The sequence below is a fragment of the Antechinus flavipes genome, chromosome 1 (genome assembly GCF_016432865.1).
Source record: "Antechinus flavipes isolate AdamAnt ecotype Samford, QLD, Australia chromosome 1, AdamAnt_v2, whole genome shotgun sequence".
In the NCBI taxonomy this organism is placed as follows: domain Eukaryota; kingdom Metazoa; phylum Chordata; class Mammalia; order Dasyuromorphia; family Dasyuridae; genus Antechinus; species Antechinus flavipes.
The window spans coordinates 670,753,598-670,777,856 of NC_067398.1; the positions used below are offsets into that span (position 1 = coordinate 670,753,598).

At 44.6% G+C, this 24,259-nt stretch overlaps 1 protein-coding gene across 1 annotated transcript in view; it reads left to right on the forward strand.

The window, feature by feature from the left end:
* APC2 (APC regulator of WNT signaling pathway 2) overlaps positions 1 to 24,259 on the forward strand; it is a 47,004-nt gene that overhangs the window by 6,386 nt on the left and 16,359 nt on the right. The window contains exons 2-10 of the mRNA XM_051972196.1: positions 12,460 to 12,624; positions 13,192 to 13,282; positions 15,809 to 16,028; positions 16,877 to 16,985; positions 18,069 to 18,182; positions 18,515 to 18,616; positions 21,062 to 21,160; positions 21,401 to 21,776; positions 22,131 to 22,226. Coding sequence (XP_051828156.1) covers positions 12,460 to 12,624; positions 13,192 to 13,282; positions 15,809 to 16,028; positions 16,877 to 16,985; positions 18,069 to 18,182; positions 18,515 to 18,616; positions 21,062 to 21,160; positions 21,401 to 21,776; positions 22,131 to 22,226 — 1,372 coding nt within the window. The remainder of the gene's footprint in view (positions 1 to 12,459; positions 12,625 to 13,191; positions 13,283 to 15,808; positions 16,029 to 16,876; positions 16,986 to 18,068; positions 18,183 to 18,514; positions 18,617 to 21,061; positions 21,161 to 21,400; positions 21,777 to 22,130; positions 22,227 to 24,259) is intronic.

Here is a 24,259-nt window from a genome sequence, read left to right on the forward strand (position 1 = left end):
AGAGAAGTTCAATGCTGGAAGAACTCTCAAGATGTACAACATCATATGGAAAGAACATGGAGAAGAACAAACTTGGAATTAGAAAATTTGGGTTTAAATCCTATTTCTCAAAAATAAAAAATCTTATTTTTCCACCCATTGTAGGATCATAGCCTTTCTCTGGGCTTGTTTCCTTATGTGCAAAATGGGAACAATAAAACTTATCCTATACATTTCAAAAGATTATTATGGGGAAAACATTTAGTAAATTGTATATTGCTATAGAAATAATAGTCAGCATTATTATAGAAAAACCTCATAATTAGAAGGGACTGTAGGTTTTAGAACATAAGGAATCGGATCTTGTTAAATAAATGAATGAATAAGAGGGACTTAAAGCTGGGAGGGATTTCAGAAGATGGAATTTCATGATTTGATTGGATCTTAGGGACAATTTGGTTCTATCTCCTTAGTTTACAGACCGGGAAATCAAGGCTAAGAGAGAAGATATGACCTGTCCAAAATCATACTGTGAATTGATGGCAGAGCTGGAGATAAGTCCCAGTCCAGTGCTGCTTTAAGCTGCCCATTCTGCCCATGGGGAAATCTGGGAAAAGGAACAGCAGAGAGGAAATAACTGAGGCATCAAGGGCTCCTTTGGGAGGGCCTGGTCAATGTGTCATCCCTCCCAAGTGAAGTGAGAGGGTGACTGGTTTCAGATTCATTAATCCCTCAACCAGCCCCAGGTGGCTCATATCTGGGCCTCAGACATGATGGATGTGCTGGGAGGTGGCATCTGTCAGAAAATGTTTATTCCCATCAACCCATCACTTTGCTCATCAGAGTGGGTTGGGGGTTGAGACTGAGCTCCCAGAAAGGGGATGGATTTTAAAGGCTTTTCAATTCAGTTAGAGACAAAGACTTCAGGAGGAGTCAACAAGAACTAGGATCTTTGAGGTCTGCCCTCGAGGAGAAGTACTGTGGTGTGTTGGAATTAACCTGAAACTTGAAGTTAGGAGACCGAAGTGTGTTCCAATTCTGACACTATCTGTTTGACCTTTGATATGTCCCTTCTCCCTCTCTGGGGCTTCGAGTTTCCCTATATATAAAATGAAAGGAGAATGAATTTGATAATATCTCAAGTCCCTTCTAGCTTCAATGAAATCTTAGGATTCTGATCTTTAGGCTCCATGACTTCTTATCTTTGAAATCGGCTTTTTAAGGTCAATCTTTGAAGTTGACATTTGACTTCAATCTTTGACTCTGGTTTTGGAGATCAATCCTTGAGCTCCATTTTCCATGGCTGACCTTATATGCTGAGTTGATGGGGATGCTCCATGTGTGGGTGTCATTGATCAGAAAACTACCTAGACCCCAAACAAGTTCTGGTCAATATAGAAATTTGTCTTGTGTCCTGTGAACTCACTCTGATGTGTATTTGTGTTTCTGTTCTGTATGCATGTATAGACATATGCACTTCATATGTATATGTACTGTTTTGTGCCTGTGTGTGCACATGTTTAGAGATATTCAAGAAACTGAGGGATATTCTGGCTTGTCCAAATGAAGGCAGAGCTGTTATCTGATGATCTAGAGGGGCAAGTAGAGACAAAGGGCAGGGGAGAATTTGGGAGGCAGACAGAGCAACAAAACCTTGAGAGAGAATTTGGGAATATTCTTCTCTTGTACAATTCCATATAACACTACTTTCCAAATACCCAAAACTCTGCTTAGTTAAGGAGAGTAGGGACACATTTGTGCATTTTAAGAGGAAACTGGTAAAAGGACCCAGACTTGAGAATCAAGAGACCTGAATTCAAGTCCCATCTCTGCCCCTGACTCTGAGATTTATCTGTAAAAGGAGGGGGCTCAAAGATTTGAGGGTCAAGGCTGATTATTGGAACACAGAAACTAGAGGGTCTCAGTCCCTGCTCTTGGAACTCTCCTGCCTATCTACCTTAAGAATCTTGCTGATTCCACTCCTGAAGCTTCCCTGGGGTTCAAAGCAGAAGAATCCCTGGTGTAGTGGGGATCAGGTGAGGAAGGGTCTTTGAAAATAGGGAGCTCCAGCTTCCCTAATCCATGGAAAACCATCAGATTATTTTCTCTTGTTTTCTTTTACAAATTCTATCATAATCCAACATGTTCACTTAGAACCTAGAGTCAGATAATGTGGGTATAATTCTAAACTTTTTTGCTTTCAGCCTTAGAAAACCTTCAGTAGATGGAAGGTTAGGTCTCTTCTTACTCATACAATCTTTGAATTATAAGTTTTTTTTCTGTGAGATTCTGTGAATCTTATATTTTATGACTCTGATCTTTTATAATTCTACCCTTCTGTGACTGTTTCATTCTAAAAACCTAAAATTTGATGACTCTAAGGTTCTGTGAATCTAAACTGTATTCTATGATTCTAAAAATCTATGATTTTAAGAATATGGTTTTCAAATCGATGATTCTATGATCTTATGCCTCTTAAGATTCTCTGTTTTCTAAGCTGATAATCTAAGATTTTTGTTTTATGTTTCTCTAATTTTAAGATTTTGATTCTGTGGGTCTCTTACTCTAAGACTGTCATTCTGCGAATCCATTTTGCTAACAGAGTATGTCATGATCCCCAGCACCAACACTCTTACAAGGGGATTTTTTTATCTGCAAATTAATACTTCACCGTTGTTGCTGTCCCTTCTCTCCCCAGTCCCCATGCAAGTCTCAGGGCTAGTATCACCATCAGACTCACAGAAGTGGGGCCATAGTACCCAGAACAGAGGCAGCAGTGGCTTCTGATGATGGTGGGAATGGTGGAGTAGGTCCCCCCTCCCCAGAGCTGCTATTGGCTGTTGCCATGGTGCCAGACAGTCTTCTCGGGTCTGCCATTGGCTGCCGGCAACCAGCATCCCCGCATCCCTCCTCCCTCCTCTGCTGAGATCTCATCCAGTGCTGGGGATGTGGCTGACAGACTGATCGGCCCCAAGCCCAGGCCCTGAGCAGGGCTTTGTTTCCCGGCTGAGCCTACAACAGAGCTGCTGGCCCCAGGGAACACACCATTCAGCTCCGAGTTCTGTTGCTTGGCTTCAGGGCTTGGAGCTTGGGGCCCAGGACGTGGGATTTGGGGCTATTCATTGGCAGCTGGCCCTGGGCCTGGCTCTGCCCCTTCTTCGCCATCCTGGGGATGAGCTCAGGGAGACTGAGGCAGCCACAGGCGACCCGGCGAGTGAAGTAAGCGGAGACCCTTCATTTATCTGTCTCTTGCTACTATCTCTGTCTCTGTCTCTGTTTGTTTCTGTTTCTGCCTTTGTCACTGTCCCTGCCTTTGTCACTGTGTCTGTCATGCCTTTGTCACACACACAATCCGTGCACATCTGCATGGATATACACACAGGTTATGCACACTTGCACACAGATGGAGCTCGTACATACCTGCAAGGAAACACACAGCAACTCTGTACACTTGGATAGAAATGGATACACACTAACACACACATTTATTCTCTGTCTCTCCAATACTTACTTTCAGAACCCGAATGGATGCAAAGTCCTTTTTTACCCAATGTGCTGATGGAGAAACTGAGGCACCAGAAGATGAGAATTTGTGCTTTCACAGAACCAAAAAGCAAAGACTTATCACACACACACACACACACACACACACACACACACACACACACACACGGCATCCCCAGCACTTTCTTGGATCCCCCTGGCCCAGTGCACCTCCAGTCTGTCTTCCTGTCCACTTACCTGCTGAGTTCAGATTTTGTGTTTGAAGACCGATAACTTCCCCCTTCTCTAGCTGTGTGGTAGGGATCTCTCTAGAGACATCCCAAAGTAAAGCATGATGCTACCACATTCAAACTGGTGGAAGCTGGACGTGAGAGAAGTGGGTGGGGAGACTGTTGAAGGAGTCATCAGTCTTTGGGACACTTCTTGCCCTCAGGTAAAGTCTTGCTCATATTAGGTGCTTAATGTGCTTGTTGACTGAGATCTTGTTGGCTCTGATGACAGCTCCAAAGTTGGGTGAAGAGCAGGAATGGGTGGAAGGTTTGGGGAGCAAGAGAGATGAAGCTTCCTAGGTTAAGTGCTTTCCCCTCTCCAAAACCTGTATCAGGCAGGATGAGGGAGGAAGGCTCCCAAGGCTGGGCCCTAAGACTAGAAATCAAAGCCTGGGCTGGACAATCAATGAAGCTAAACTAGCAGCTAGCAATGGGAGTGGCTCTTGCTCAGGGTAGGGGACAGAGCCAGCTGGACATCTCTAGATCTTGAGCTGCAGCGTGTGCCCAGAGAGGCCCAGGAGCTGGGAGTTCTTAGGGCTCTTATGAAAGAAAAAGAAGCCTCTTGGAAATTAAAAAAAAAAAGATTCTTGAATCTGGCCTATAGAAGCCTGTGTCTCATGGGGGCTGGTGAGTGTGCTTTGTTCACTGGCCTTAGGTTGAGTCTTTGACCTCAAGAGACATAACATAAAGCTTGGAATGATCCCTTATGATCTTATTAAGGGAGCATGAGCTGACTCTGTCCAGCCAGGGGCTGCCTCAGCGCCTCCTTCATGGCCTGTGGCCTGATGTCCTAATGAAGCCAGAGTGGGCTCAGGGAACTCACTGGGATCTGGAAGAAGGGGAGACAAAAGCCTTCAATTGATGTGAACTCTGGGCCCCTAGGTTGGACCCCACTGCTCCCACCTCCCGCCTCTTGCCTCTGACCCATTCATGAATTACTTGGTTACTCCTACCTCCACCTGGACCATTCCTCCTTAATAATAGTTCTTTATGAGCCAGGCACTGTCCTAAGCCTGGGACAAATATTATCTATTTGATCCTCACAACAACCCTGGGAGGCTGGTTCTGTATTTTTCCACTGAGAAAACTGAGGCAGGCAGAGATTAAACAGTTTGTCCTGGGTCACACAAAAAGTAAGTGTCAGAGAGCAGATTTAAACTCAGGTCATCCTTAATCCAGGCCCAGAGCTCCATCCACTGCAGCACCTAGCTGCCTCTAACATTCTTCTGGAGGTTCAAGGGTAGCCACCTCTTCCAGAAAGTCCCCTTGATCTTTTCTCTCCCACCCCCTCTCTCTTTCTCTTTTCTCTCTCCTTTCTATCTCTCTTCTTCCCTTCCTTCCAGTCCTCTCCTTCTTTCCTCTCTCTTTCTGTGTCTCTCTATCTCTTTCAGTTTCTGCCTCTTCTGTCTCTCACTCACTCACTTGCTCATTCTTTCTCTGGCTCTTCTTGTCTCTTCCTCACCCTTCTTTCTCTCTCTCCCCTCTTTCTCCTCTGTCTGTCTCACTTTCTCTGTCTGACTCTTCTCAGACTTCATCCTATCTGATTTTACATGCATGTGCACCTCTGTCTTACCTTGTTCCTACTCCTAAACTATGAGTTGCATGGGGGCTAAGGAAATGCTTTAATAACCAGTAGAAAGGGCACTGAGCCCAGAGGCAGAAGGTCTGATTTTAAATCCCAGCTCTGACAACTGTGTGACCTTACACAAGTCATTTTCATTCCTCTGGGCTTCAGTTCTCCCTTCTCCAAAATGTACCTTCTAATCCTTGCACCTTTGCACTGGCCCAGCATGCCCTTCCTCCTCACCTCTATACCCCATCACCAGTTTCCCTGCAGACACACTTCAGATCCCAGCTTTCAGTAAGAAGGTTTTGGGGCTCCTTCAGTTATTAGAGTCTCCTCTTGGAAATTATCTTTCATTTATCTGTCTCTCTCTTATATTTATCAGACTGTAAATTTTCCGAGTTCAGGAGCCATGTTTTTGTCTTTCTTTATGACCCCAGTGCTTAGTCCCTGGAATATAGTAGAAGATGCTTAATACATGCTTGTTCTTTGACTATCTCAGAGCTAGTGGGAAGAAAGAACTTTGGGGGTCTTTAAGTGTCCATGAAATGAAAGCTGTTTGTTGCCAATGATTAAAAATAGGAGTAGCTTCCTAGCACCTTGAATTTACAAAGACCTTTCTGAACAACATCCTGTGAATGTCCTTATGTTACATATAGGGAAACTGAGGCACGGGGAGGAGGTAATGATTTGCCCAGTCATACAGCCAGGGAATGTTAGGGCCCAAACTTGAACAGGTCACCTAACTTCCTAATGATGACAGTTAACCAGGAGTGGTGATCTCTGGAGGTGTTGGCTTCCCCTCCTTGGAGGACTTCAAATGGAAGCTGCCTGGGATGCCCAAGGGGGGTTTTGGTTCAGCCATGGCCGCTGAGGTTTTTGGGAATCAGAGACTCCAAATCCGGGTCAGCACGGGAAGGCAGCCCTGAGTGTCTGAGGACTGACTGGTTGGGGGATTCGTGGGGGTGGGGTGTGGAAGTGAGTTGGCCATGGGCCCCGGGGACCCAGAGGAGCCAGGCTGAGGTCCCATGTAGGGAAGGCTCTTGTGAACGAATCCCAGATTGAGCTTCGCTAGCTGGGGCAGGACTGTGGGGGGTAGGGAAGGAAGGGGGAAGAATTGGAGAGTTCTCAGTGTCGCTGGGAGCGGAAAACAAAGGCAGGGAGAAAATGTAGCAGGAACAAAGAGGGAGATGGAGATGGAGTCAGAGCCACCGAGAGAAGGGAAAAGGAGCAGAGGAGCTGAGGGGACCCGGGAAGAGGAACTCAAAGGGGAGAGGAGAAGGCTGAAAGGCAGAGGCAAGAGATGAGACCGACAGGGAAGAAGGGATGGGAACAGTGTAAAATGGGAGAGAGAGAGGTAGGGAACAGAGAAACCCAGATGGGGAAAACACACACACACACACACACACACACACACGCACGCACACACACACAAGCTGAGATGGACACCGAGAAACAGAAAGGAATGGGGACTGACAAAGAGCTACCGAGACAGATGAAAGCAAGAGAAAAAAAGACATAAATGAGGAAGAAAGGAACCAGCGAGAGGGAGAATGGGGTCAGAGGGAGAAGAGCAGAAGACTGAAGGGTGGCGATCGTCAGATCGTCAGGAGTGTGAGGAAAGGGAGCTTTGTATGAAAACAAAGAGGGGGAGAACAATAAGGAACGGAGGAGCCCTAAGGGAACAAAGGATCGGCTGGGGGCGGGGACAGGTATGGGCAAGGCTCCGCGGGCCTTGGGCCAGGATGACCACGGCAGAAAATCTGGGCTTGAGGGGGCAGCTGGGCCCCAACCCCACTACTCCCCACGGGGATCACAGGCCATCTGTCCGCCAGCACCATGGGACTGCCTACCTGTCAGATTATTGGTCCGTGCATCTGTCAGGTTCCCCTTCTCTGGCTGCCAAGCTGTCCGTCCCTAACTCTCCTTCCTTGCTGGCCCAAGCCAAGCTGCCCCTCCAGTGGGGACCCCTGGAGGCTGTCAGCCCCAAATCCCCAGCCTTCCCTATTGTCCCCGAACCTCTCCCGGGCCAGTGGCTACAAGAAAATCAAAAGAATCACAGAACTGTAGCATTGGAAGGACCTCTGAGGTCACTTATTTACAAACCAAATCTAAAAGGCGTCCCTACAAAAATATGCCCAATAAGTGGCCATCCAGCATAGACTTGTGGGAGATGGCTCAAATCCAGAGGAAGTTTGTCCCTGAATCAAACATTTTTTCAGCTTCCACCTATTTTCTTTCCTTCCATCCATGCTTCCTTCCTTCCTTCCTCCCTCTTTCCCTCTTTCCTTCTCTCCTTCTCTCCCTCTCTTCCTCCTTCTTTCTTTTCTTCTTTCCTTCCTTCCTTCCCTCCCTCCTTCTCTTTCCTTCCTTTCCTTCTTCTCTGCCTCTCTCCTTCCCTCCCTCCTTCTCTTTCCTTCCTTTCCTTCTTCTCTGCCTCTCTCCTTCTCTCCCTCCTTCCTTCTTCCTTTTTTCCTTCCTTCTTTTCTTTTCTCCCTCCCTTCCTCTTTCTCTCCTTCCTTCTTTCTTTCCTCCCTTCTTTCCCTCTTTCCTTCCTTCCTTCCTTCCCTTCCTCCTTCCCTTCATACATTCTTCCAGCTTTCCTTCTTTCCTTCCCTCCTTCCCCCTTCCCTCTTTTCCTCCCTTCCTTCCTTCTTTCCTTTCTTCAGCCGTTAAGATTAAGTGACTTGGCCAAGGTCACACAGCTAGTAAGTGTTAAGTATCTGAGGCCCAATTTCAAGTCAGGTCTTTCTTATTCCAGAGTCAATGCTCTATCTACTTCACCATCTATCTGGCCCAGTTTCTACCTATTGTTCCTAATTCTGCTCACTAAAGCCATATGAAACAAATCTAATCCACATAACCTCCAAATATTTCAACCAACAAACAAGCTTTTATTGAGTGACTACTATATGCAAGATCACTGTCCATTCTGGGAACACAGATAAAAACAAAACAAACCCTTCCCTGAGGAGTTTGCATTCTATCACTAGAGATAACATTATGTAAATATATAAAACATGTATGTAAAACTAGATCAAACTGCTTTCTTAGGAAAAGGAGAGGGAAGGGCAAAAAATATGGAAGTCAAAATATTATAAAAATAAATGCTAAAAATTTTCTTATAATGTATCAGGAAAAATAAAATGCTATTATATACAAAATAAACAAATTAACAAATTTAAAATATGTATATAAAAAATAAAGTAATTTGAGGCAGGAGGTGGCAGGAGAAACTAGGGCATCTGGAGAAGCCCCAGGTAGGAGGCTTGGGATCATAAGAAGAAAGGGTGTGGAGGTAGTGCTTCTCGAGCGTGGCAGACAACCTGGTCAAAGGTCCGGAGGAAGGAGATTCAGTGTCATAAATAAGGAACCACAAGAATGGCAGCACAGCTAAACCAAAGAATCTCTGATTAAGCCCCTAGAATTTGGTTGGAGTCAAGTTATGGAGGGTTTTAAATAAATATAAATAAATAAATAAATATTATATTTTTAAAAATATGTTTTTAATCCGAGATGTAATAAGGAATCTCTAGAATTTACTGAGTAGGGAAGTAGGATGGTTACATCTCAGCTTTGGCAGCTGAATAGAGGATCAGTTATAATGGGGAAGAGACTGGAGGCAGTAGTAGCCTACTAGGAGGCTATTGCAATATAGTTCAGGCAAGAGATAACAAGATTCAGGGAGGTTAAGTGATATGCCCGAAGTCATAGTGTTGTTTCAGAGGGAAAATCTGAGCTCAGGTCCTTTGACTCCAGACTCAAAGCTCTTTCTGCTGTGCCTTCCTGTCTCTCTTGGCACAAACAAGAAAGATCTGTGTCATAAGAACTCAGAGAGAAGATAGTATCCAGAAGAGGGTGATGAGTGGAGAGAAGGGAATAGACAGGAAAGATGCTATAGAGGTTGCTGTTGTTCAGTCTTTTTCAATCATGTCTGAATCTTCATGACTTCATTTGGGGTTTTCTTGGCAGAGATACTGGAATGCTTTGCCATTTCCTTCTGCAGCTCGTTTTACAGATGAAGAAACTGAGGCAAGCAGGACCATATAGCTAATGTCAGGCCAGATTTGAGCTCATGAAAATGAATCTTCCTGATTCCAAGCCCAATACTCTATTCAACGTGACACTTAGCTGCTCCGTTATAAAAGCAGTTGACAATCAATTGATTCTGGAAAGTGGAGAGAACGAAGGATGGCTTTAAGGTTGTGAACTGGGCTGACTTGAACAATGCTGATGCCTGGAAATAGGGAAGTTCAAAAGAAAAGTGGGTTAAGTTCTTGTTTTACACAGGCCGAGTTTGAGATGCCCCATCCAATTGGAAATATCCACTACAGATGAAACTCTGATAAATGTTTAGCTATTAATTCTCTGGGAGGGGAAATGTACAATAGTCTTTTGAATTTAATCCACATTATTTACACTTCTTTCCATCCTTGAGTCTAGAAATAAAATTATAAATCAAGTCCTGATTTGTAGTGTTTGCTGATTTCTGGGTGTAAACCTTCACACTGAAATTTTAACAATCAGTCTCTGAGTTATTTGCATAGAGATGACAATTAAGTCCATAACAGCTGAAAGGATTACCATAGAAAGTGTGGAGAGAAAAGAGGTCCCAGGACAGAGCTTTGGGCTATATCCATGGTCAGGAGGCAGGAGGCTGAACCAGCAAAGAGCTTGGGAAGGAGATATCAGGCAGGTAGGAGGATCCACTTAATACAATACCATCTTTTTACAGTTGAAGACACCGAGTCCCAGGGAGATTGTGATGTGTCCCAAGTCAGACAGTGTAAAAGGTGGTAGTTGAACCAGAAGCACTGTGATTTCCACTGCACCATTCTCCCTCTCCAGACAGCGAGGGCATAAGAACTCAAAGAGGAGATAATATCTAAGGGAGGAGGGTGATTCATAGTGTTTTGTGTTGCAAAAAGGTCAAAAAGGTTGAGGACTGAGGAAAGGCTATTGGATTTGGAAATTAAGAAACCACTGATAACTTTGGAGAGAGCAATTTCAATTGAGTGATGAGTTCTGAAGTCAGATTAGTTGAAGATAGCTCTCTTCTCTTCTTCCTGAGTCTTCTTTAGTTCTTGTTTTTCCTAGTTTCCCCAGTTCTGTCAACTTATGCTCATACAATATAGACTCAAGGTCCTTCATCAATTTGTTAGTCATTCAAGAAATATTTACATGAAATTGTTTCTTGAATATTTTTCTTCTCTTGCACAATATTCCAACATCCTACCAGTATTTGTCTTTACAGAATTTTTTTTCTGTTCTGTACCTAATGTTAGCAAAAAAAAATTTTTTTTAATTTTTTGAAGTATACAGAGTGTTAGGGGTTTTGGAATTTGTGGAAACAGGTTTAGAGGATAAGCATTTACAAATGAAATATTTTATGTCTATAAACAAAAAGAATTATTTGCTAAGCACCTACTATGTGCCAGGCATCGTGTTAAGTGCTGGAGATACAAATACAAATAAAAACAAAGATAGTCCCTATATTCAAGGAGGTTATAGTCTAATAAAAGAAGATGAAAGGGAGCTGGAAAAGGAGGAAGGAGGAGCAAGGCAGAGATAGAAGGCAAGGGGGCATGATGAAAAAAGTCCAAAAGCAGTATAACTGGTGGGAAATTGGATGAGGACTGTATTGAGGCTGGTTAAATAGAAACCCTAGAGTTATTATAGCCCTGCCCCTCCGTTCAGAAGCTGATCTCCTCTAGATTATCAATGTGCTTCTCTTTCTCTGTAGCTCATAGAAGGGGGAAGGGAAGTGAATAATTATATAGGACCTGTTTATATATTTAAAGCTTTTTACAAATATTTTCTTGATCCTTACCAAATCTTGTGAGGTAGGTGCTATAATTATCTCCATTTTACAGTTGAGGAAATTGATTAAAGATATTAAGTGACTTGCCCAGGGTCACACAGTTAGTAAGTGTCTGAGGTCAAATTTGAATTCAAATATTCCTGGCTTTAGTCCCAGTGTTCTAACTAGAACTGGATACAGGATTGTAAATATAATCTGACAAAACTGAATATGCAGAAACTAACACCTCCTTTTCCCCAAAAGCTTTTCTTAATGTATTTCAAGATCATATTAGGCTCTTTTGGGCTGCCACTCTATACCACTGACTCTTACTGATTGAACTGACAGTCCATTAGAAGCCCAGGATCTTTTTCAGGAAAAAAAAAGCTGTCTAATCATTTCCATCCCCTTCTGAACCCGTGAAGATGATTTTTTGGACCTAAGTGTGCAGCACTTTACACTTGCCACCATAGAATGTCATCTCATTAGATTCAGCCCAAGGCTCTAGTCCGTGAAGATCGTTTGGGATTCTGATTCTGTCACAGTGTGTTAGCTATCCTCCTCAGCTTTGAGTCATCTGTAAATTGGATAAGCATGTCATGTTTGCCTTTATCGCTGATGAAACTGTTAAACAGACACGCAGATCCCCCAGGCATTACATTGCAGAGCTGCTGCAAGTTGACATTGAACCACAGATGACTAGATTTTGAGGCTGGCCATTCAACCAATTATGTATGACTCCATAAGCCGTATATCTCAATGTCTTCCGAGTGAATAGTGTAAGATGCTTTTTTTAGAAGCTTTGCTAAAATCAAGGTAAATGAAAATCTCAGAATATCCTTATCTCTTCATTTCATAATCCTGTCAAGAAGGGAAATGAGGTTAGTCTGGAATGACCTGTTCTTGAGGGTCACCCTGCTGCCTCATTGGAATCACTGCTTCCCTTTTTAGATATTTGTCCATCATCTCTCTAACAATCCATCCCAGGAAGCTCCCAGGAACCTAAGTTAAGCTCACTGACTTGTAGTTTCTTTCCCTCTTTGGACACAAGGGCCACTCTGCTCTTCTCCTGTCCTGAGGGCACTGACAGTGGGGCAGCCCTCACATCTGCTTGCTCTTTCAAGATTCAAGGATGTTACCCCTGTGGGCCAAGTGACATGAACTCATGGAGTTCATTTCCTTACTTGTGTGGAGGGATTAATTAATGAAACTGGACTAGATCGCATCCCTTTCAGCTTTGATTTTTGATAGATGAGCAGAGACTAACTAGAACATTGGTGGGTAAGAGTTCCTGCTCACTCCCAAACTCATTTTCAACCTGTATCTCCCTGGTTCTGTCCCAGGTACTGGAGGAACTAAAGATGTCGGGTCCAGGCCCAACAGCTTCCTATGAGCAGCTGGTGAGGCAGGTGGAGGCCTTGAGCCGGGAGAACACTCACCTGCGGAGAGAACTCCAGGATAACTCTAGTCATTTGTCAAAGCTGGAGAATGAGACCTCTGACATGAAGGTATAAAACCTAGGAAAATGGGGACATTGGGGTGTGAGGTATGGGGTCCCATAGATATGGAACCGGAGCCATGGTTCATCAGGATCCAGGCACACAGGGATATGGGACCCATAGGGGGAGCAGACGACAGGATGTAAGGGCTATGGAGACAGAGATTATAGTTGAGTGGTGGGTGGTAGAGAAGAGCAAGACTAGGGACTGAGGGAGGAGATGAGGTGAGTCTGGGGGTGGAATGGTAAGGAAGCATAGGTTGCTATCAGACACACTGAGGACAATTTTGGGAGCTGAGCAATGGGGAAATGAATGGGGGGAAGATAGTAAAATGGAATTCATTGCCACCCTATGACACCCAGCCCTATTCCAACTGCCACACTCACAGGCAGCTGTTTGGAAAGAACTGTCCCTTCCTTCCTTACTGGATCTCAGTTTTTCCTTATGTAAAATACTGATAATCCAATCTTCCTGGCTCCCAGGGCCTGTGGTAGTGATAGGGGAGGTGGGGGGAGGAGTGAGGTCTCCATCTGAAAGCTGGAGCTGGACTGATCTGGGGTTTGCTTTCCTTCCTAGGAGGTGCTGAAGCACCTTCAGGGGAAACTGGAGCAAGAAGCTCGAGCAATGGTGTCGTCTGGGCGGACTGAGTTGTTGGAGCAACTGAAAGGTAAGCCGGAGGGGAAGGGAGCCCTGGACTCCACGTCTGGAGAAAAAACTATGACAAAGACTCCAGTCTTTCTGGAGCATCCAGGCTAGCAGGAGACATCAGCCTGAGGCATTGGACCAAGCTGGGAAATAGGTATAGCGTAGAAAACTCCAGGTTGGTTCTGAGGAGACACGGGTCCTGACTCTGTTAATTCACCCACTCACTTACAGAAGACATTTCACTCTGTGGGCCTCAGTTTCCCCATCTGTATAGTGAGGGTTTAGACCTAATTCTAGATCCTATGATTTTGTGACTGTAGTTCTAATCTTGGGTGAAACAAGGAAAAGACAGGGTGATCAATTAATCAATCAACGAGCATTCTAAGCAATGAGCTAGATACTAGGCACACAAATACGAGAACAAGACAGTTCCTGCTCTCAAGAAGCTTACATTCTATTCAAGGGAAAAATACACACACACACACACACACACACACACACACACACAACACAACACAACACACACACAGAGGCAAATATAAAATATTCACAAGCCAAATACAAACCAATATTTTTGAAAGGGAGAGGCACTAGCTGCTAAGGCGGAGGGATTGGATTAAAGTCTCATGTATGCCCGTGTATGTACCTGAGCTTTGAAGATGGTGAGCTTGTGAGGGCCTGAACTAGGGTGGTGACTATGGGAGTGGAGATAGGGGGACAAATACCAGAGATGCTGTGGAAGTGAAATAGAAGCTGGAACTGGTCCCGTACTGGGAATGTGGGAGAGTTAATGGTTGAGGAATATGCCGATAAATACTCATGAATTTGGGTGATAACTTGAAGGATGGTAATGTCTTCACCAGAAATGTATAGGTTAGAATGACGACTGGATTTAGGATCAGTTCTATTTCACACATGGTGAATTTGAGAAACATTTGCTTTAAAATGTTTAATAGGCAGTTGGGGATGCTAGATCACAGCTCATGAGAGACTGTAACTGAAAATGTAGATCTGGGAGTTATTGCATAGAGAAGATAATTAAACCCACTGGAGGTGGTAAAAAAAAAAAAGTATAGAGAGAGAAGAGAAGAGGTCCTGGGAGAGAGTTTTGGAGTATACCCACAGTTAGCATGGATAATGATCTAATAAATGGGACTGAGAAGGAGCAGTCAGACAGTAGGAAATAGGAAATAAGTAGAAAGAGAATCAAGGTGAGACAACAGTGTCAAGAAAACTGAGAGAAGAGAGTACTCAGATGAAGGTGGTCAGCAATGTCAAATACTACATGAGTAAAGGAGGAAGACTGAGACACAGATGTACAGATTGCTTAGAATCCATCCAACTGGGAAAACCTCAGCTGTTCCAACAGGTATAACATGGTGTGTGTGCGGAGGGGTGGGGTTAGTTAATTCCATGACAGATGGTTTTGGGTTTAGTAACTTTAGAGAGTACTTGTATTGAGGTTGGATATTAGATTTCAGCATATTGAGAAGTGAATGGTATCAAATCAACAAAAGATGATCCAACTAGGAAAATCCCCTCCCCCCCCAGTCAACAGCTTCACTTCTCCTAGTATCAAATATGTCTAGTAAAGGTCTGATGTCCATAATAGTAGCAAACATATTAAAATAAGAGCCTATATCCCTAATAGATACATGGTCAATCAATCAACAGGATTATTGAGTTTACTAAGTGTCAAACATGATGCTAAGTGCTGAAAATACAACAGATCTCAAAAGAATTACAAACCTTTAGTAAGGATAGAAAACACTGTTCTAAATCATTAAAAAAATTGCCAATCAAAAAAACTGAACACAGTAAATAAAATCAGAGGATATGGAAACAATGAATGTAGATATCTTTTTCTAGGAATTTGGCTTTGAAAGAAAAGAGACAGGTAAGACTATAAGTTGAAGGACTGGTACGATCTGTTGAAGGCTTTTTTAAAGGAGGGAACACCTGGATACATATGTAGATAATAGGAAGTAACGCATAGATAGGAAGAGATTGAAAATATATTAATGTGAATATTGGACAGAAATGTATAGAGTCGTTCTAATTTTTAAAATAATTTTAATTTTTCCCCAATTACACATAAAGACAATTTTTACTATTTATTGTTTTTTTTTCTGAGTTCCAAATTCTATCTTTCTCTCTCTTCCCCTCACCATAATAAGTAATCTGGTATAGGTTTTATATATATGTATTCATATAAAACATTTCTGAAAGATGTGGTTTTAATCCCAGTCCTGTTCTTCATTATACATTTAAATTATCTGGACTTCAGTTTCTTTGTCGGTCAAATCAAGGACTTTGACTACCTATATAAGGTTTCTTCCAGCTTCCAGTCCTGTGACATTTGTTGCTGGTATTGAATAAGTGTTTTTCCTTTCTGGGGCTCTATCTTTCCATCTCTCCAATGGGGAGAATGTCCTTCCTTTCCCTACTCTCTAAAGTTTCAAGTAAGAAGTCCTTACTTGGACCTTGGGTGAAGGGAAGCTCAGAGCCCCTGCTAATGGGCTATCCTGGCCTCCTTCTCCCCTCTCAGCCCTGCAGATGGATATCACCAACCTGTACAACCTCAAGTTTCAGCCTCCGGCTCTTGCTGCAGAATCTGGCAGGAGGAGTAGGAGCCGGAGCCCAGAGGGCAGCCCCCTGCACTGTGCTGCCCCTGCAGCCACAGCCCAAGGCCTGCACAAGAAAAGAGAAGAATTGGGAGAATTGAGCAGGGCCACCGTCCGCCTGCTGGAGGAGCTAGACAAAGAAAGGTAAGAGGGAGCAGGTAAGATGAGGCCCCTCAATAGTCTTGACCAATATTGACAACCTTGGAATCAGGACACCTGGAGTCAAGTCCTGGTCCTACCCCCTAACTTGAGCAAATCTTTCCTCTCTGAGCCTCTTTGTTTTATGACCATGGACAGGGACCTCAGGCTCTCCATTCAAACCATTGAATGGACAGCAGGAATATTGTCCCTTTAAATATTGTCATGGGCAGGGTCCAGGGTCCTGGGTGAAGGGAACATGCTGGAGGTCTTAAGGAGAAAGAAGTGATTCAAATTCCTGTTTTTTATTTTTCCCCCCTGGTCTTAGAGGCTGGGAATGAGTCAATGAGTCTGGAATTTGTAGAACTTTTATATCAACAGAGAATGACACAGTAGACATTTTTCACTTTAATTTTTAGTCCCATCTTCCCACCTCAGTATATGACTTCATTTGCATTGTGAATTATTTCTTATCTCTTTACCTCATTTCTCTTCTGTCATGAGTTTTCTGCCAACTCAGTTCAGCTCAAACAGCATTGTTTTTATGTATGCCTTGTGGTGCCCAAAAAATGGTGTTCAAACAAGGTAGAATCTCAGATTTTGTGCATTGTACAGGAGCTCAAAACTTTACTAGCCATGTGACCTTCTCCTCCCTGGGCCTCAGTTTCTCTATCTGCTAAATTAAATTAATGACACTTGTCTAAAACTCACTTCCTCCCAGGCTGGTTGAAAGGAAAATCCTTTGTAAATCATGATAGTGATAGAGAAGAGAATTGAGATTGTTACTGGGGGATTGGTAAGAGAGGGGACTTTGGTGGCACCCTCTCAACTATGATCCTTCCATCTCCCAACAGGTGCTTCCTGCTGGCAGAGATTGAGAAGGAGGAACAAGAGAAACTCTGGTATTATGGGCAGCTCCAGAGCTTGTCCCAGAGGCTGGATGAGCTGCCTCAGTCAGAAACGGTGAGGAGGAATGGGTCTAAGGCTTTGAATCTTACATCTAGAGAGTGGGGGAGGGGACTTGTGTGGCCTTGGACTGTTTACTTGTTATCTCTGAGAAGGAGGAGGAAATCTCTCCCAGCCCTAATTCACTCTTATCCCCTCTCCAGTTTTGTTTTGTTTTGGTTTTTTTAGCAGTCTTAATTCTATTTTATTTTATTTTTCAGTTTTGAATTATCTCCCTTCCTTTCCCTCCCATCAAGAAAGCAAGAAAATCAAAGCCCCTTACAAACATGAAGAGTCATGCAAAATAAATTCTCCCACTATCCATGTCAAAAAAAAAATAAAGAGAACAAAATATGTTTCAAAATGCTCTGGTTCCCTTAATTCTGTATCTGGAGGTGGATCATATCATCAGGTCTCCTTTCAAGCTGTGGTTGATCATAGTGTTGATTAGTTATTGAATGTCACAATTAATTATCTTTAGTATGTCACTGTTGCTATATAAATTGTTCTTCTGATTCTGATCACTTCACTCTGCATCAGTTCCTACAGTTTTTCCTAGGTTTCTCTGAAAATGATCCCCATCATCATTTCTTTTTTTTTTTATTATTAAAACTTTTTGTTTTCAAAACATGTACGGATAATCTTTCAACACTGACTCTTGCATAACCTTGTATTTCAAATTCCCCCCCTTCCCTCCACTCTCTCCCCTAGATAGCAAGCAATCCAATAGATGTTATACACAGTAAAATATGTTAAATCCAATACCTTGATCACTTCTTACAGCATCACAGAATCCCATCACATTCATATGTCATAACTTGTTGATGGGTATCCCCTCAATTTTCATTTATTTGCTGTTACAAAAAGAGCTGTTAAGTATTTTCACACACATAGATCCCTTACCTCTTTATCTGACCTCTTTGGGATTCATACCTAGTATGGGGCAAAGGGTATTCCCAGCTTAATAGCTTTGGGGGCTATCTCCAAGCTGCTTTTCAAAATGATTGGGTTGAACACTGCTCCCCAAAAGTGGTTAAAGAGCTCCTTTTCCCACAGATCTGGGGCATTTGTCATTTTCCTTTTTTGTTGTATCCCTTCCAGTTTTCCATGCAGACAGACCTGATCCGGCAGCAGCTGGAATTCGAAGCTCAGCACATCCGAGCGCTGATGGAAGAGCGATTCGGGACCTCGGACGAGATGGTGCAGAGAGCTCAGGTGGGGACCGGGGACCTGACCCGAGGAAGACCTCCCTCCACCCTTATAAGCCCCCGTATTGCCAGGGAGAACTTTGTGCCGGGGACTGAAGGTAGGGGAGGGCCAGGCGTGAGCAGAGGGCACAGCGGAGGATGGGGCTGGCTGAGGCCTCCGTAGAGCCAGGGCCTGGGGGGAGCCGAGGCAAAGGAGGGACTGAGAACACCTGGAGTCAGGAGCTGGGCGGAGCCAGTGCTTAAGGTCTGAGTCTTGGACTGGGCGTGTGGCCAGGGGGCGGAGCCCGGGTTGGGGGTCGGGGGCTTGGAGACTACCGAGCTCCACGTTTTGCTTTGTAGATCCGAGCCTCTCGCCTGGAACAGATTGAGAAGGAGCTTGCGGAAGCCCAGGCTCAAACCCAGACCCGGGAGCGGGCGCAGCAGCCACAGCCAGAACACCAGGTATCCAAGGGTGGTGACATCCGAGCTCAGGAGACCCTAACTCACCTCCCCGCGCCAGTCTGGTCGCCAGTGTGTCCTGGCTGCTCCTGAGCTTATGGAGGGTGGAGCGGGGATAATGAGAAGGAGCCCGGGCCCCAGACGTCAACTCCCACCTTCCAGACTACCAGGGAGGCCCAAATGGATAAGATCTAATGGTGGAATTGTTGGCTGAGGGGAGAGGGGAGACCCTTTGGGGAAGGAACTGTAGGGCAGGGAGCTAGGACCTCATCCAGTTAGTGGGCCCCCCTTGCCCTGTGCAAGGTATGTGTATCCACGTGTGTAGATGTAATGCAATTTGATAAACATGTTTAAGTGCCTACTGTATACCAGGCACTGATCTAGGCACATGGGCAAACATGAAAGAGCCTTTGTCCCACAGGGAGTTTACACTCTACTGGGGAAAAACACCATGAACTGAATGTGTAAGTAAATATGAAATGATACAAAGTCGTTTTTTTGAGAAGCCATAATAACTGGGGAAATCAGGAAAAGGCAGCCTGTGGAACATGTCGCTTTAAAGGGGCTGAGGGTTCCGAAGGGGGACAACCTGTGCAAAGGCACACAGGAGGGAGGTGGGATGGGCAGGGAGCTGGGAGTGGGTGAATTTGACTGCAGTGGTTATTGAGGGGGAGTCACGGGAAATAAGTCTATAAATATAGTTTGAAACCAGATTGCAACGGGCTTTAAATGCCAATGGAAATTTATAGGTTCTACTAGAGGCTACAGGAAACCACTGAAGTTTCTTAAACAGGGGAATGACAGGGTCTGATGTGTGCTTCTGCAGGGGTGTGAGGCACCAGCTAGGTAATGAGAGCTGGTTGTTAAATATTCATTTATATCTCTAAAATCAGCAGTCCTTACCAATCAGGGCCTGATTGTTTTGTTGATTGTCTAGACTTTAAAAAGTGTTAATAATCAAATCACTAAACTTAAAATTCTCTCTATGGGTACATTTTTCCCCCTTCTGCTGGAGAGCTAATTTATTTTCAAAACATTTATCAGCACATCCTTAGCTTTAGGGATACAGTTTGGGCCTCTTATGGTAGTTCAGATCTCTAACCCCTGGTTCTAGGGGGGGGTTGAGACTGTTGCATCCCTTGAATTTGGGAGTTCTGAGTGGCAGTAGACACTAAAGACTACTACAGGGTGTCTGTCCTACTTGTACCCATATATAGTAAGCCCATGAGCACAGAAGTGGGAGGGATAAACCCATTTAGGTCCAAGATAGGGCAGGGTACAGCTTCCTTATTCAACACCAGTAGGATTGGGCCCATGACTGGCCACTGTACTTCTAGCCTAGACAAGATAGAGAGACAATTTAGATACAGATGTGTTATGTATGTATATATATGTTGTTATTGAGTTGTTTTAAGTTGTGTCCAACTCTTCATGATGCCTTGTGAGCTTTTCTTAGCAAAGAAGTTGGAGTAGTTTGCCATTTCCTTCTCCTGTTCATTTTACAGATAAGGAAACTGAGGAAACCTGGGTGAAGTGACTTGCCCGGGGACACACAGCTTAATTAAATGTCTAAGGCTGAATTGGAGTTCAGTAAGATGGGTCTTCCTGACTCTAGATTCAGCTCTCTATCACTGTATCACTTAGCTGCTTCAATATATAATAGATGATTTTATATATATCATGTATCTATATCTACCTCTATGATTTGGCAGCTATATGGGGAGAGATAGAAGGTGCATTTAGGGTCTATCGGGATAATTCAGGAGAGGTGATAATGGCCCAGGCTGGAATAATACCTTTTATGAGCAAAGAGGACATGAAAATGAGAGCATGATAAAGGGAGACTGGAGAGCTGGTTGAGTGTGAGAGTTAAAGGAGAGTCAAGAGTTTAAAATGATTCATAGGTTGTAAATCTGGGAGACCGGAAGGATGCTGGTCCCTTAACAGAAACAAGAAAGCTAAGAGGGGGCTGGTCTTGTTTGTTGAAAGGAGATGATGAATTCTCTTTTGGACAAAATAAGTTTCAGTTGCCAAGGGAACATAAAGCTAGAGCTATCCATCGGATATTTAGTTGATGATCCAGGTCTGGAGGTCAGGAGAGGGATGAGGGCTGGGTATATTTTAGATCTGTGTAGAGGTGATAACTGACCCCATGGGATCTAATGTGATGAGAAAGAGAGAGACTGACAGACAGACAGAGAAACGGAGAGGAGAGACAGAGAGGAGGAGAGACAGAGAGGAGGAAAGACAGAGACAGAGAGAGAGGAAAAGAGACAGACAGACAGACAGACAGACAATGGAGAAAGAGAGACAGACAGAGACAGAGAGAGAAAGAGAGACAGAGACAGACAGGCAGAGACAGAGAAGCGAAGATGGCCCCGGAAGGATCCCATGGCATATCCATGTTAGAGGGCAGCACATGAAACCTAAGTCCCCTTCTTCCCTCAGACCCTCCTAGGGATAAAGCCAACAGGAGTAGAGGGGGATGGGGAGCCAGAAGCCCCCACCCACCCAGAAGATGGGACCAGCCAACTCAGCAACAGCAAGGTAAGCCATGACAAGCCAACCCACACTTCCAAAATTGAGCCAAAGAAGGCCTGGGTTGAACAGGGCTGTGAGGGCTGGTCTGGGTTTGGTGCAGCTGGAAATGATTCCAAGAGGAATTCTCCCAAAGGGGAAGGGGGGGGTGGTTCTCAGGGTGTCTGGGTGGGCTGGAGAGCAAGACTGTGGGATCTAGGGGGGACTGAGAAGTCCTCATCTGAGACTGAGCCCGCTGGTGGCCCCCAGGTGGAGGTGGTGTTCTGGTTGCTGTCCATGCTGGCCACGAGGGACAAGGAGGACATGGCCCGCACCCTGCTGGCCATGTCGAGCTCCCAGGAGAGCTGCGTGGCCATGCGCCGCTCGGGCTGCCTGCCGCTCCTGCTGCAGATCCTCCATGATGCTGACCGGGAGGCCGGCCCCGCCGAGGGGGCCAAGGATGCCCGGATGCGGGCCAACGCGGCCCTCCACAACATCATCTTCTCCCAGCCTGACGAGGGCCAGGCCAAGAAGGAGATGCGCGTGCTGCATGTGCTGGAGCAGATCCGCTCCTACTGCGAGACTTGCTGGGACTGGCTCCGGATGCAGGGCCAAGATGGAGGCCAGGGCCCCGAGGGCGGTGCTGGTGAGTGAGCAGAGGATGGGGAGGCAGCTAGAATGGGGAGGGCCCAGAAAGGGGGTATCGGCTGGAAAGAGCCGTGAGACCTGGGGTCTCATCCCAGCCTTGTCATTGACACGTCCTGCCTTATATTCTCCCTTGCTGGGTGACCAGGGGCAAGAGCCTTAGTTGTATCATCTATAAAATGGGGATAATAACTCTTGCCCCAGCCTCCTCACAGGATCACTTGGGAGAAAGCATTTGTGCTTTGACAGTGTCAGAAATTATAATTACTATTGACTTGTAGGTCTCTCAGACTCAGTTTCCACACCTGCCTCTGAGCATTGGGTGACCTTCTCCTTCCTCCTTCCCTCCTCTCAGGGCCCGTACCTATTGAGCCGCAGATTTGCCAGGCCACATGTGCAGTGATGAAGCTCTCTTTTGATGAGGAATACCGCCGAGCCATGAATGAACTTGGTAGGTGGAGAGGGAAGAGTAGAGGGAGGGAGGGAGGGACAATAGCAGGTTCACTGCTGGGTGCTGGGAGATCTGTCGGCTGTTCTTTGGGAAAGGCCTTGCTCCATGCTTGATGCAGGGGAGGGACTGGGGGAAGGGAAGCCACGGGCAAAGACTGGGCTCCTCTTCTTGGATTGGTGGATGACGCCCACCCTCCCCCACACTCACACAGAAGAATCTCCTAAAGTGCCAGGAGAAATCTGAAGAGGGAGAGAGCATTTTCATCTGTGTGGTGGAGGAAGTAGGTTCTGCCGAACCCTAACTGGGGAAGGGTGGGAGGGGCTTTGCCCCAAGGTGCCAAATTTGGAGGGCACTGACCTTAGTCTGCTAGCCGAGCAGAGATAACACAGATTAGCATCAGTCAGTCAATAAGCATTTATTAGATGCTTGTTTATGAGCCAGACATTGTTTGAGGTGATGGGGATACCAGTACAAAGAATGAAATAATTCCTATTCACAGAGAGAGACAAAAATTAAGACATAGATATATACGCATATATATAGTATGTTGATCAGTCTGTGGAGGTGAAAAGAGATTATATGTAAATTGACAGGTATGCACATGTATCTATATGTATGCAGGATAAATATAAAGCTAATAAAATACAAATAAATACAATGCCATTAAACATGAAGTAGTCTGGGAGGAAGAGAAGGTGCTAGCTGTTGGTAGGAGCAAGAAAAGGTTTCTTGCAAAAGATGGTACTTGGAGGGCAGCCAGGTGGCATAGTGGATAGAGCATCAGCCCTGAAGTCAGGAAGACCTGAGTTCAAATCTGGCCTCAGACACTGTCTAACTGTGTGACCCTGGGCAAGTCATTTAATCCCAATTGCCTCAGGGGAAAAAAAAAAGAAGATGGTACTCTGGCTTCCTCTGAGAAGGGACTTAACAAGGCAGAGGTAAAGAGAGAATATATTCCAGGCGTGAGGGGTTTTGAAAGCTGAATAGGTATTTATATTTAATATTTAAAATGTAATAAAGAGACAGCTAGATGGCCCAGTGGGCAGAGCCGCTCAGGAAGACCTGAATTTGAATCCAGCCTCATAATTTAACACTCATTAGCTGTGTGACCATGATCAAGTCACTTAACCCCAATTGCCTCCCCTCCCGCCAAAAAAATACAATAGGAAGCCACTGGAGTTGGCTGAATGGGGATCAGGAATGTCCTGAGAGACTCAAAGCAAGACCAATGAGGAGATTGTGGCAATAATCAGGGCAAGAGGTGACTGTATGACTCTGGGCATGTCACTTAAATGCCTGTCTGCTCAGTTTATGCATCTACAAAATTGGAAAATAATAACACCTACCTACCTCCTGAGGTTGTGAACAAGGGGCTATGTAAAATGGGATAAGGTCTGGATGTGAGAGGTGTTGTGGAGGTGGAAATGGAAAGACTTGGGAGAGGGAGGAGGCAAGAAGAAAGAGGAAATTATGAATCTGGGAAGACTAAGGATGACGATACCTTTGACTAAAACAAGGAAACAAAAAGGGAGACATAGAAGAAATTCAGTTTGGAACATGTTAAGTTAGAGATGTCTCAAGTCTATTCAGTACTAGGCAATTGGTAGTGCACAAATGAAGCTTGGGTAAGAGACAAGTAAACATGCATGTACACATCTATACATGTGCTGTACAGGTGGCACACTTATAAGGGATCTATGTATATGGACAGCTATTTGTCACAGGGGAGACAGCACTGGGCTTGGAAAACCTGAATTCAAACCTAACCTCAGACACTTCCTAGCTGTGTGACTTTGGGCAAGTCACTTAATGCTCAATTTCTCATCTGTAAAATGTGGATAATAATAACACTTACCTCCCAGGATTGTTATGAGGATCAATTGAAATAATAATTATAAAACATTTAGCATTTTGCCTGATACTTAGTAAGTGCTATATAAATGTTGGTTATTATTAGCTATTATATGCATATACATATGTATATATGAATGTTTCTATAAATATAAATATATATACATGCATATAGTATATGC